The following is a 12,774-nucleotide window of genomic DNA, read 5'->3' as shown; positions in this document are numbered from 1 at the left end:
AAACTGAATTTTATAAGAGCCCCACCCATGGCCCTACATCCTAGAGCAGGACCCCCCTAGGCTGGAATCTTCGGTAGGCCCCAGGACAAACTTTTCACCCTGTATGTATTATTGCAGAGGTTTAGTTTAGTTTAGAACCGAGCACGCCCAGGCTCTGTCGCTTTACGATATAAGCTCATTGATCGTGGGCGTGCCGGAGAAAACTCAACCCGCAAGGGTAAAAGGCTTATATCCCGGGAGGGACAGAGCCTGGGTCGTGTCTGGTCTGTCGGAGGAAACTCAAGCCGGCCGGGAAAGCACACCCGGTTCGGACCAACATCCCGACAACTCCCAAACCCCATGCACATCACCGCTCGACAAAGTCAGGACAGCACCGCGAGTGCGATTCCCCCTCCATCCCGACACCCGTGACAAGGCCCCGCCGGCGCGGTCCACAGCGCCCCAACACGCCCCGCGAAGGGAGACCCCCCACCTCGACCACCTTTACCATCCATCGTCCCCCCCCCCCCCCCCCGAACGAAATTTCTGGCTACGCCCCTGACCAGCGGCACCCCCTTCTCTAATCACCGCTCCAGAATCTCTTCAAAAATTATTTGCGAGGGGTGCCCTGACGAAGGTTGGGGGAAACACAGTTTGGAAACCCCTGTATTATTGTATATACAGGGTGATTCAGAAAAGATGAGAAAAAAGCTGATAGTATAACACACCAATACAAACAATTGTCATCAAAGAATGCATGGCTCAACATGAAACGCTAACGCGTTTTGAAACAGCAGCTCCGCCAACGTTAAAACGGCATTCCTGTTGAAATTTGTCGGGAGAAAAAGAACACCATACATGCAAATGCAACCTGGGGAAGAAGAAGAAACCGCATGCAAATGTGCGTCACAGTGAATAAAAGTGCGCAAATGTTTTCGGATTGGGCAACCGTCTGTGGGAAAAACGCTCACAGTACATTCGTGCTGTCTCTGCAGTACTTCCGTTTGCAGCTCCGTAAATGAAATGCATGTCTGCTTTTTCAGTATTAATAAAGTGCGTCATTATCCGTTACGTTACAACTGTTAGAATGACTGTACGTTGGAGTAACTTCACAGGGCTGGTGTCCGCGCCTTTTATTCACTATGACGCAGATTTGCATACTGTTTCTTCTTCTTCCCCAGGTTACATTTGCATGCACGGTGTTCTTTTTCTCCCGATAAATTTCAACAGGAATGCAGTTTTAACGTTTGAGGAGCGGCCGTTTCGAAACGCGCTAGCGCATTTGTGTTTCATGTTAGACCATGCATTCTTTGATGACAATTGTTGGTATTGGTGCGTCAGCTATTAGTTTTTCCCATATTTTCTGACCCTGTACAAGGTGAATCCGACCTATTCTGCCAAACGAAGGTGGGGGGGGGGGTGATAGACGAGCCCAAGTAGATCATGAAACACCCCACCAACCATATCCTATCTCAAACTGTTTTCGAGTTATTATGGATAATCGATTATGAAAAAAAAATGCGTCATGTCTGGAAAAAGCCAGAATCTAGAAGTTTCTGAAAGACCTATATGCTAACTAAGCAACACATTTGGAAAGAACAGAAAAAATTGTATAAGGTGACACCACCTCTCCATCAAGATATCTGGTTTTAATGGCGAGCTACAAGCACTGAAAGATTGGCAAAGTTCAAAATCGAATTGTCGCCAAAATTTTTAATCACCAATTCTGCAAACGCCCTTCTAGCTAAAATCGGTCGAATTTGCCAAAAACTTGTCCATTCCACCAGCTTCCGAAATAGCTCGCAATATTTCATAACTGTTTTCTGGTTGAGGAGAAATTTAGTCTTTTGTTTTCAATATATGCATCACTGAAATCAGCGTTTCTCGAAGTAGATATCCGACGAAAATTCGGAATTGGCGGTTACAGATTTTGGCGGCAATTTGATGTTGCAAAAAAAATCCTATAAGGTGACAGACACTACCTCTATCTACAAGATATCCGTATTTAATGGCGAGCTACAAGCGCTAAGAGATCGGTGAAGTGAAAAATCGAGTTGTCGCCAAAACCCACTAAAATTACTTTGCCGAACGCAGATTTCAGTGATGTATTGCAAGAAAACGAATAAATTTCTCCTAAACTAGATGACCAGTTTGGTTTATCCTAGCCTCTTTTGAAAAGCTAGTGGAATGCACAAGTTTTTGGCAAATTGACCGATTGTAGCTACAAGGGTGTTTGCGGAATTAACAATTAAAAATTTTGGCGACAATTCAATTTCGAATTTCGCCGATATTTCAGCGCTTGTAGCTCGAAATTAAATCCAGATATTTCGATGAAATTGGTGTCATATTATAGGATTTTTTCTGCGCTTTCCAAGTATGTGCTTAGTTTGCTTGTAGGTCTCTCAGAAACTTCACAAATCCGGGTTTCTTCAGATCACCCATTTTTTTTCATAACCGATTATCTACACCGTAACTCGAAAACGGTTTGAGATACGAGTAGGACAGGGTTGGTGGGAGTGTTTTCATTGTCCACTTGGGCTCGTCTATCACCCCCTTTAATTTGGCAGAATAGACCGTTTTCACCCTGTATATACAATAATTGCACGATTTCCAAGGCCGTCTTAACAACATCGAGGACTCCCTTCTCTGTTATTTGGTAAACGAGGGTCGGTCTAGAACTTTCGCAAAAAAAAAGTTTCAAGATCCTGAATCAAAATAATTTGCTCAAGAAACGAGTCGGAAACAATCTTTTTTTGGATTTACTGTATAAGGAAAAATTGAAAGAAGAAGAAAAAAGAAGCTTTCGTTTTCCTACGCCCCTTTGCTGATAAAACGAATTCGGAGCAGATAAAATTATTTTATCATTAAAAACTGTATTCATAAGCGCAAGGGCAAATGCGTATCTTTAAAAAGGAATGATGATCTCTCGTTTCTTGGAGATTTGCCATCTTAATGGGGGGAAAAAAAAGAAATAAAAAAATTTTCAACCCAAATTCATAACGAAATAACCAGACGCAGGGCCTGGTGCGAAAATAATTGTAGGACCAGAGGTATCGAAAATTTCGGCGTCCCGTAGCCCCGATTTTATGTATTCTGTGGGAGGGGGAAGTCGGCATTAAAAAATTCATACATCGGAAATAAGGAAAATAATTGACTGAGATAGTTCCGGTGCACCAATGGAAATTCAGAATAAAAAATTCACAAAAAAAAACGTAAAAAAAAATTCAAATCACAAAAAAAAATTCATGTAAAAAAAAAAAGATTCCACAATCAATGAAAATTCAGAATAAATGAAAAATAATTCCATAACCATGAAAATTTAGAATAAATGAAAGAAATAACTCCAGCCCATGAAAATTCCAGAATGGATGAAATCTCAGAATTTACGAAAGAAATTGCTATTACCTTAATTTCGGGGACCCCAAAACCGCGGGGCCCGATGTGACCGCACATGTCGCCCTAAGGGCAGCTCTGGGTAATGTAAGTCAAACTCGGTTTTTTTAACAGGATTGGGACTGCGGCATTATTACATTGTAACTGGTGTGTGTCGTTAAAACAAAGATGGTCAGTTTTGGGATAATAGTTCAGAATAAACCTTCGGCTTTAAAATTTGATTATCTCCTTTACGTACGGATTTTTGGCAACAATTTTTCATGATTCATAGTTCAAGTACCACTGATGTATCTCAGAAACTGACACTTCTGTTGATACTTAGGAAATTAAGAGAAAAAAGATGAGTTGAGTACGTTTCCCTTTTTTTCCTTCTCTCTCTCTCTCCGCCACCCTTCTTCCACATACACTATGTAATACTAGTTTTCTCGTCAAACCGTAGCGAAGGATAAAAGAAATAGTAATTCTCAATTAAAGAGAAAAATCTGATTCCGTTCATAGGGTACACCAATGAAACGTTGTAATGATGAGAAAGAAAGAAGCAAAGTGTTTTTAAGTATTTCTTCCATTTACTATAATACGAGTTATCCTGCCCTTGTAAGGCAAGAGGTTAAAATAACTAATTTCAACCTTTAATTGAATCAATGATATTATATGAGCTGTTTCACATAATGAATTCAAAACGAACAAAAATAATTCTTTGACAGATCCTGAAATTTAAGTAAAATATGAAATATCAGCAAAAGGAGTGAAATTAAGCTGTGATGATTTCACCCAAATAGAATTATAACTAGAGGAAAGGCAGAGCCGTAACTAGGATTTTTGCCGCCCCCCACAACTTTAAAATTCGATAATTTTATAATGGTGTTCTTTGTTCTCGCCTAAAATTGTTGCCCGGGCAGTTGCCATCTTCAGTTACGGCTCTGACTAGGGGTAAATACAAAAATTAAAACTTGCCTACATAATTTAAAAAAACGAAAATAGTAAAATTTGCAACTTTTTTCATTACACAGAAAGAAATTTATCCAGTAGCATTTGAATTAAAATTGGTTAAGATATTCTTGATTTTTTAAATTTTTTATAACCATCTCTGAATTTCTTCTAAAACTTCGTTACTGTATTCTATGGAAAGAGATCCTTTTTGGAAAAACAGCATGTATATGTATAGTACTCAAAATGTGTTGAGATCAGTGCCATCTTAAAACATGAGCCCACCCCAGGGGCCTAAATTTCATCGGGAGCCTGACAAAAAAATGGCTTCTGGTTAAAATTTTTGAGCGCTCATAGGTAAACATTTCAAGTCAGGTAGTGTAAGATGACCTTGGGTGAGATCAACAGCTATACACATTTTGGAACTAGCGTATGTAAAGTTCCTTCTTCAGTAGCAAAAACGTAAAAAAAAAGTAAATGAACCTGAAATTAAATAATAACCTGAATATGAATTTGACTATGTCATGACAAGTATATAAGCAACCTCCACTCTGCGAAGTTATTTTTGGGTCCTATTTACGTTTCTCTTGCTACTGAAGACAGGGCCGCCCTAATCAGATGCTGGGCTCGGTCAATACCGGGGAATCGGCATCCATGCAGAAATGCTGGAAAATAACCACACACACAAAAAAAAAACCAAAAAAAAAAAAAAAAAACAATAAGTAAATAAATAAAAATAGACAAATAAAATGAAAATTAATGCAAAAATTAGGAAATCTCCCAAATGAATGAAAATTCAGAACTGAGAAAGCTTTAAATTGATGAAAGAAATAATTCCAAAACTAATGAAAATTAGGACCTAACAAAAAAATTATCCGAGAACTAATGAGAAAATTTAGAATTAATGAATTAAAAATAATTGAAAGAAATGATTCCAGCACCAATGAAAATTCAGCATTAATGAAAAAATTGATTCCGAATTGATGAAGCAAAAAATTACAGAATTGATGAAAGAAAATATTCAGAAAGGAAGGGAAAATTCCAGAATTGATGTTCAGAATTAATGAAAAAAGTTCCAGAATTGATGAAAGAAAAATTAAGAAAAAACATTTTAGAATTGATGAAAATTTAGGACTAACGAAAAAAAAAATTCCGGAATTGATAAAAATTCAGAATTTATGAAAAAATAATTCCAGAATTTCATAGTTGTGAAGCTCAGACACCCTGATTACAACAAAAAAAAATGTATTTAATATATGTTTATATATTTTTTTATTTCTCTTACTGTACCTTAAACGTGGGGCCCGCACCTGTTGCACACCCCTAAGTGCGGCTCTGACTGAAGAAGGAACTTCACACAGTTTGGAACCATATAGTTCTAGTTCTCAACATTTTGGGTACATCTACATTGTTTATCTTTTTTTTTTTATTGGCTATTCCGGCACGTAAAAACTGACAGAAACAAAAATATCAATTATTGATGTCTTGATGGATTTTTGACCAAATTTATAGGATGTGAATTTCAATTCATTATAAGGAGGCACAAATTTAACTGACAGTTTTTGATTGCAGACCAGCATATAACAGGAGTTTTAATTTTTATAATTTCCCTCATCATTTTACAGAGATGAAACTATTACAGTTGAACTACTCCAGATATGTGAGCTTCTAGGATTCAGAAATCAGGAGATTCTTAATAATTTGAAAAATCCTATTTTGTAAACACCTCTACATTTTTTACATCAGATTGTCTCGCAAGACTATTTACCGATTCCTTTCCACCAATTTCATATTGTGTTTCCATATCTATAACCAGAAAGAGGGAGGAGGAGAATGTCATTCCCCCTATTTGCTACAGGAGACAGGTGACCCATATAGGTCATCACAAAAATGCTACTTTTATCACTTTTTTGGGAAAGACTCATAATATTTTTGAATTGCAAATTCTGTTATTGTAAGGCAAATTGTGTACGTGTACTAAATTAATTTTACACAATTGTGGCCAAGATTATATCTTGGGGGAAATCTGGAAAAGTTTATGCCCCTCTAACAAACTATAGTATGTGGGAGATGTTCCTGTAAACAAATTGAAAACTCACTCGAATTTGACAGCGCCCCGTGAGGTAAAGTTAACATAACAAGCAAAATTTAATGTACATCCAAATTTGCAGCAACCATCAGAATTCCCAACCTTTTGATAAAAGACCACTCCCTCTATTTCTATGCTGTCTAGAATGTCAAGAGTTTATTTCTAATGAAACTGCACTCCTATGCAAAATTAAGAGAATTTGCACATTGTGTCTATTTGAGGCATCATGTTGGATGGCCGCCCACCTCTCCATGTGTTTGACAGAGGGTCCTTGACTGCTAGGAGGTATAGGAAGATCTTAGAGCCCTATGTTTGACTTTGCAGGCACACAGTTGGCACTCAAATCCTGTTCATGGATGACAATGATAATCCATATCGGATTCACCTAATCAGCGATTATCCGGAAAGTAAAACTATTCGGCGTATGGATTGGCTATATTCTCTTGATCTAAATCGTATATAACATGTCCTGCTCTTGGGAGGGCAATTGCATCTCGCCATTCCCCTATGAGAACCATCCCGGAGCTAAAAACTGTGTTGCTGCAGAAGTGGGACCAATTGCCTCAGGGACTCCTCAACTGCCTGGTGTCCAATATCAGTCACGTTGTGTGACCTGTCTGACTGAGAGGGGACCATATCCCATATTAGACACATTTTCAGTTTGATCTCACAATGTGGATTTTGGACGTTCCTGCAATGGTGAGCTGCACTGACAGTCATGTGTGCTTACAAAGACTTTTGTATGGTACATCTTTCTCTGTTATATAAATGTATTCATTCCAAATTTCATTAAAATCTGTCCATGTTTTTCAGAAATTTAATATAATGTGCTAACTCTCTTAATTTTGCACAAAAGTGTATATCATGTGGTTACCACACAATGAAAATCAACCTACAAACATTGGTTAATCAACCAGTTCTACATCACCAGTTCTACATGTGGTCACAGATAAAATTAATTATATGGTTACCACTAGCATCAACCTGTCAGTGTACAGACTTTTTGTAATGGTTGAAGTTCTGGCGACCTGCTGTATAGCTCCTAGAAATAACCATAGTTACCTTCTACAGGGACCTTAAACTATGGCAACTACAGTCACTGGCATAAAGGGCCATCAAAAAAAGCTCAACAACCTGATTTTTCACTATAATCGGGAGGAAAGAATTATATAATCATCTAAACCTGGTGAAAGGGTCTTGTGAAATCTAATCTCTACATGTTACAAATTGTGTGTGTTTTCTATTTTGTTTAATGGTACAGTTAATTACAATAATTCAGTTACAGACATACGCAAATACATGATGATAACGGACACACGATTACAGAGATACTATTGTGACAACATTGCGGTGAAAACTGCCTAAATGTTCACTAGCCGTAATACGATACAATGACATATGCACCATCTGTCTGACAATAATATAACCACATACATAACATCTCCTCCCTTTCTTAGCATTGCAAATGTCGCCTTCAAAATCCAAGTCTGTCCGGAGGTTTTCTTTTACGAGTGGACCTACGAAGCACAGGGTGGGCAGGTAGCGTTGGCTCGACACCCGATGACACAACATCACCAGTCTCATCTCCAGCCGTCTCGTCCTCAGCCGTGTGTGTGGCCGATCCTCCGCTCCAGGTCGGTTGTCAACATCAGTGTGAGAACCCGAAAAACAAAAATATTACTATGAGACTGTTCTCCCGAAATGGCAAGAGGAGGCACATCTCGGATATTCCCCTGTTCATCACTCTCGTCCTTCACAGCTTCTCCTTATTTCCGGATTTGGTCGACATGGCGTCTCCAGATTTCAGGTCCCACTTGCACGCTGTATGACAGAGTACCATCTCTGTTCAGAACAGTTCCAAACTTCCATTTCTCAACACCACGATAGTTCCTAACAGCAACTTTTTCTCCCGCTGAAAATTCACGATGAAATGCATGAGTGTGTGATTCTTGTTTTCTCTGCACACTCCCTCTCACATCAGGATGCATCAAATCCAATCTGGTACGAATCTCTCTTTTCAAAAACAACATACTCTGCTTTTCGCCAGTTAATCAGTGCGGAGTTATTCTATACATCAGTAAGAATTGTTGCAATCTCTTATGTAGATCTGATTCCGTAAGAAAGGTAGATTTTATCGAATACTTGAATGACTGAACCATTCTTTCAGCCTGACCATTCGTCGCAGGATGGTATGGAGCTGATACTACATGTTTGATACCATTTGACTTGAGAAATTCCTGAAACTCCATGCTTGTGAAATTTGTTTCATTATCGGAAACCAAAGTTTGAGGCAAAGCAAACTGAGCAAACAATTTTCGAAAGTGTGATATAGTGGTATTAGCAGTTATGTTTCGTGTTATAATGATTTCAGTCCACTTGGAATATGCATCACAAACTACAAGAAACATTTTTCCAAAATATGGACCTGCATAATCGATATGTATTCATTGCCAAGGACCATTTGGTCATTCCCAGGAATGTCGCAAAACTTTTGGTGGTTCTTTTCTTGTTTTCTGACAAGATTCACAATTGGATACAAAAACCTCGATATCTTTGTCTATACCAGGCCAAAAGCAATGACTTCGTGCTAAAGCCTTCATTTTGATTATACCAGGATGGCCTAAATGTATTTCTTCAAGAACTTTCTGCCTTAATTTTTGTGGAATGATGACCCTATTTCCAAGTAAAATACATCCATGTTACAACAAAGTTCAGTCCCTTTTAGCAAGCAGTGATACAGTTCAGAAAGAGATTTGTCATGTTGGGTAGTCCTGGAAATTTCTTGAGCAGTCAGAGGCACAGTTTCAATCTGCATTACATTAAAACAGTCAACTTCATTATAACTGTCCCCTTCAGACTCTACAGGTAGTCGCGAAAAGGCATCAGCGTTCCCATGATCCTTGGTGTTTCGATACTGAATCGTATAATTAAATGCTTGTAAAAACATAGCGTAATGCAACATTCGTGTAGCCGAGAGTACAGGTAAACTTTTGTGTGGAGAGAATATTGACACTAAGGGCTGATGGTCAGTTACTAGAAAGAAATGTCTCCCAAACAAATAATGGTAGCATTTTTTTACACCCCACACTATACTCAACGCTTCTCTGTCAATCTGAGAATATTTCATTTCAGTCCTTGAAAGTGCACGTGATGCAAACTTTATAGGTCTTTCCGAACCATCTGGCATGTAATGACTGAGTATGGCGCCAATGCCAACCGATGAAGCATCGGTCTGTAACACGAGAGGCAATTTAGGGTCATAATGAGCTAAAATTCGATCAGAAGCTATCTCTCGTTTCAAGAGCACATATGCATTTTGACATTTTTGATTCCATATATACTCACTATCCTTACGTAGCAAATTATTCAAAGGTGCAATCATTGTCGACAAATTTGGACAAAATTTCATTTTGCAAGCAAACATGTCATCTATTTTCGGCAACGGATATTGATCAACATTTAGAACCGGATTCAGGGTAGCTTTGTAATCGCCACATATGCGAATGTTTCCATCACGTTTCACCACTGGAATGATGGGGGTCGCCCACTCACTATGGTTCACAGGTTCAAGTACGTCTTCAGAGACTAATCTGTCCAGCTCTTTCTCGACACGTTCTTTCAGTGAGAAAGGGATTGGTCTCGCTTTCATGAATTTCGGCTTGGTTCCTGCTTTCAATTCGATGTGACACTGTAATTTCTCCAACCGACCAAGACCCGGGGTGAAAATTTCAGAATATTTTTGAAGCAAGGTCTCAAGCTTTGAAGATCTCGAACCTTCTTGGGTAAGATGTTTCATCTCAGGCCAGTTGATTTTCAGGGTTTGTAGCCATTCCCTCCCGAAAATTACATTTACTGGTTGATTCACCAAGTACAGGTTCTGAGTAGTAGTTTGCTTTTCATAACATACTTGCACGGTAGCTTGACCCACTGGATGCACCAACGATTGATCAAAGTTCTTTAGAACCAGGCTTGTTTTCAGAATTTTTACACTTGGACATATTCTCTTGAATTCCTGTACATTCATGCATGATACTGCGGCACCGGTATCCAACTCCATGAAAGTTTCTTTCCCTCAAGGTATACATCAAGCATCAACTTCTTGTTTCTATTAGCCTGGAGATTATTGACAGGAAACACGTCAGATTCCGGGTTCAGCTGATTCACATTAGTTTTCGATCTACACACTTTCTGTAGGTGTCCTTTCTTTTTACAAAATCTACATATGCTGTCCTTGAATTTACACTGTTGAGCCATGTGAAAAGTGATCGAACAACGATAACAAGCACGATTTTGTCCCGCTGGTTTCACTTTACGTTTCGATTCCGAGTTCGCATTGCTCTGGTATCATTTTCCCATAGGTGCCATACGAGACACTTTGCTGATTTTCTTCACGCCGAGCTGCAACAGTTGATTATGCATTTCTTGGACATCCTTCGATGCAGTTTCTAAGCCGAGAGCTGTAGATTTCGCAGTATCGTAAGTCAAATTCTCGACAGTCAGAAGTTTCTTTTGGATATTTTCGGAACTCAAACCCATAACGAACGTATCGCGTAACATCACAGATAGATTCGGTCCAAAGTTACAATTCCGTGAAAGTTTCTGCAATTTGATCGTGTAATCCGCTATTGACTCACCTTGAAGTTGATTCCTCTTGTAAAACTTGTAGCGTTCCGTCATCTCGTTCGGAGTCGGATTCAGATGTCCTCGTAACAGGGTGACGATCTCATGGTAGGACTTTGTAGACGGGAGATCCGGATTGACCCGGTTCTTTAGGATCCTGTAGGTGCGCGGCCCGATGACGCTCAGCAAAGCCGATGCTTTCTTCTCTTTGGGTACATCGTGAACGGCGAAATATGACTCCAGTCGCTCCTCGTAGCTATTCCAATCTTCAACGGATTCATTGAACTGTTCAAAATGAAACTGGAATGGTGCGGTGCCAACTGGTTGAGGTCACGTATTCATCTCATAAACAGATACGGTTCCGGTTTTTTTTTAATCCTCGTCGTCAGTGTTTTCTATTTTGTTTAATGGTACAGTTAATTACAATAACTCGGTTACAGACATATGCAAATACATGATGATAACGGACACACAATTACAGATACCATTGTGACAACAACGCGGTGCGAACTACCTAAACGTCCACTAGCCGTAATACGATACAATGACATATGCGCCATCTGTCTGACAATAATATACCACATACATAACAGTGCGTGCGTGCGTGTGTGTGTGTGTGTGTATTTCCCTTTATCGTGTTGTCTATTTTGTATTGTTTTATATTTTGTTTTGTGTTGTTCATTGTATTTTTTGTACTTTTGTCTCATTATGTGTGCATTTTTATTTTTACGGCAAGCTGTAATTGGGTTTAAACCTGTAGCTTTGTTTTATAAATAAATAAATAAATAAATGTCTTTGAAATAAAACAAAAAGGAAGAAGGGTAGAAAATCAGGAGTCTCCTGCCTGAATCGGGGAAGAAAGGGTGGGATATATCAATCCAATATATCAACGAAATAAACCTTTTTTCTATATTATGCCGAGGTGAACTCTGAAATAAAAGTCATCTGGTCTCCACCGGGAATCGAACTCAGGGTGTATATGTCTCCAGTGGTGTATATGGTTGCCCAATTTGCAAGAGGACCTGGGTTCAATTCCTGGCAGAGAGCAGATGACTTTTCTTTCCATGTTCACCTCCGCATAATGAAAATGAATCGGGAAACTTGGCAGGTCTGCAACCCTTTCCTTATAACATTCAGAGTATGGACATTTTTTTTTTTTTTCCATTATAGATTATAGACCAACTAAAAGTGTTACCTATGTATATAGTAAAAAATGCACGTAAACACAACATGTTCAAATACAAACAAATTTTATAACAGCTTTATTAATAGCTCATCTCAACATCATGTCTAAATCATAAAGCAAGTCAAACACCAATTGTAAAACCTGCAGATTATCGGATTCCTCATTTTTATTCACACATAGAAACAGCATTGTGTGCAGTTTAACATATACTGTTTCATTAACATTTTCCTTTTATTATGAAAGAAGGAATCAAAAGAAAAAAATTTTTAACATAAAACACTACAGCCTGTTTAGATAATTTTTCATCCACGCAATATCAACATGACTTTTTTAAAGGAATACTGTTACATACAGACATTTTGAAATATATATAAGGCTATAAAAATACACCATGAGATTGTTTTTCAGATATATATATATCTATATACAACACTCTTGATATACGTCATGTGCCATTTATTTTTCCCACACATGTATGGCACACATTAAAACTCTCTCTTCTCTTATTTCAATAAAGACTACACAAAAGACAACAGAAACAACTGAAACTAAAAAAATATCTGTACAAGAAAATGCTGTT

The 12,774-nt window shown here is 38.5% G+C and overlaps 1 protein-coding gene across 1 annotated transcript; it reads right to left on the bottom strand.

Moving 5' to 3' along the window:
* Nucleotides 1-9,038: 9,038 nt before the first annotated feature.
* Nucleotides 9,039-10,445, bottom strand: LOC149086421 (uncharacterized). Its single transcript, XM_089231773.1, has one exon. It carries the CDS (start codon nucleotides 10,443-10,445, stop codon nucleotides 9,039-9,041), a length of 1,407 nt encoding a protein of 468 aa, XP_089087899.1.
* Between the last annotated feature and the right edge of the window lie 2,329 nt (nucleotides 10,446-12,774).

Source organism: Pholcus phalangioides, unplaced genomic scaffold, assembly GCF_987345545.1.
Source record: "Pholcus phalangioides strain wild (caught in Gottingen) unplaced genomic scaffold, Ppha-v1.0 ptg000004l_1, whole genome shotgun sequence".
NCBI lineage: Eukaryota > Metazoa > Arthropoda > Arachnida > Araneae > Pholcidae > Pholcus > Pholcus phalangioides.
This window is presented reverse-complemented; position numbering and strand designations above follow the sequence as displayed.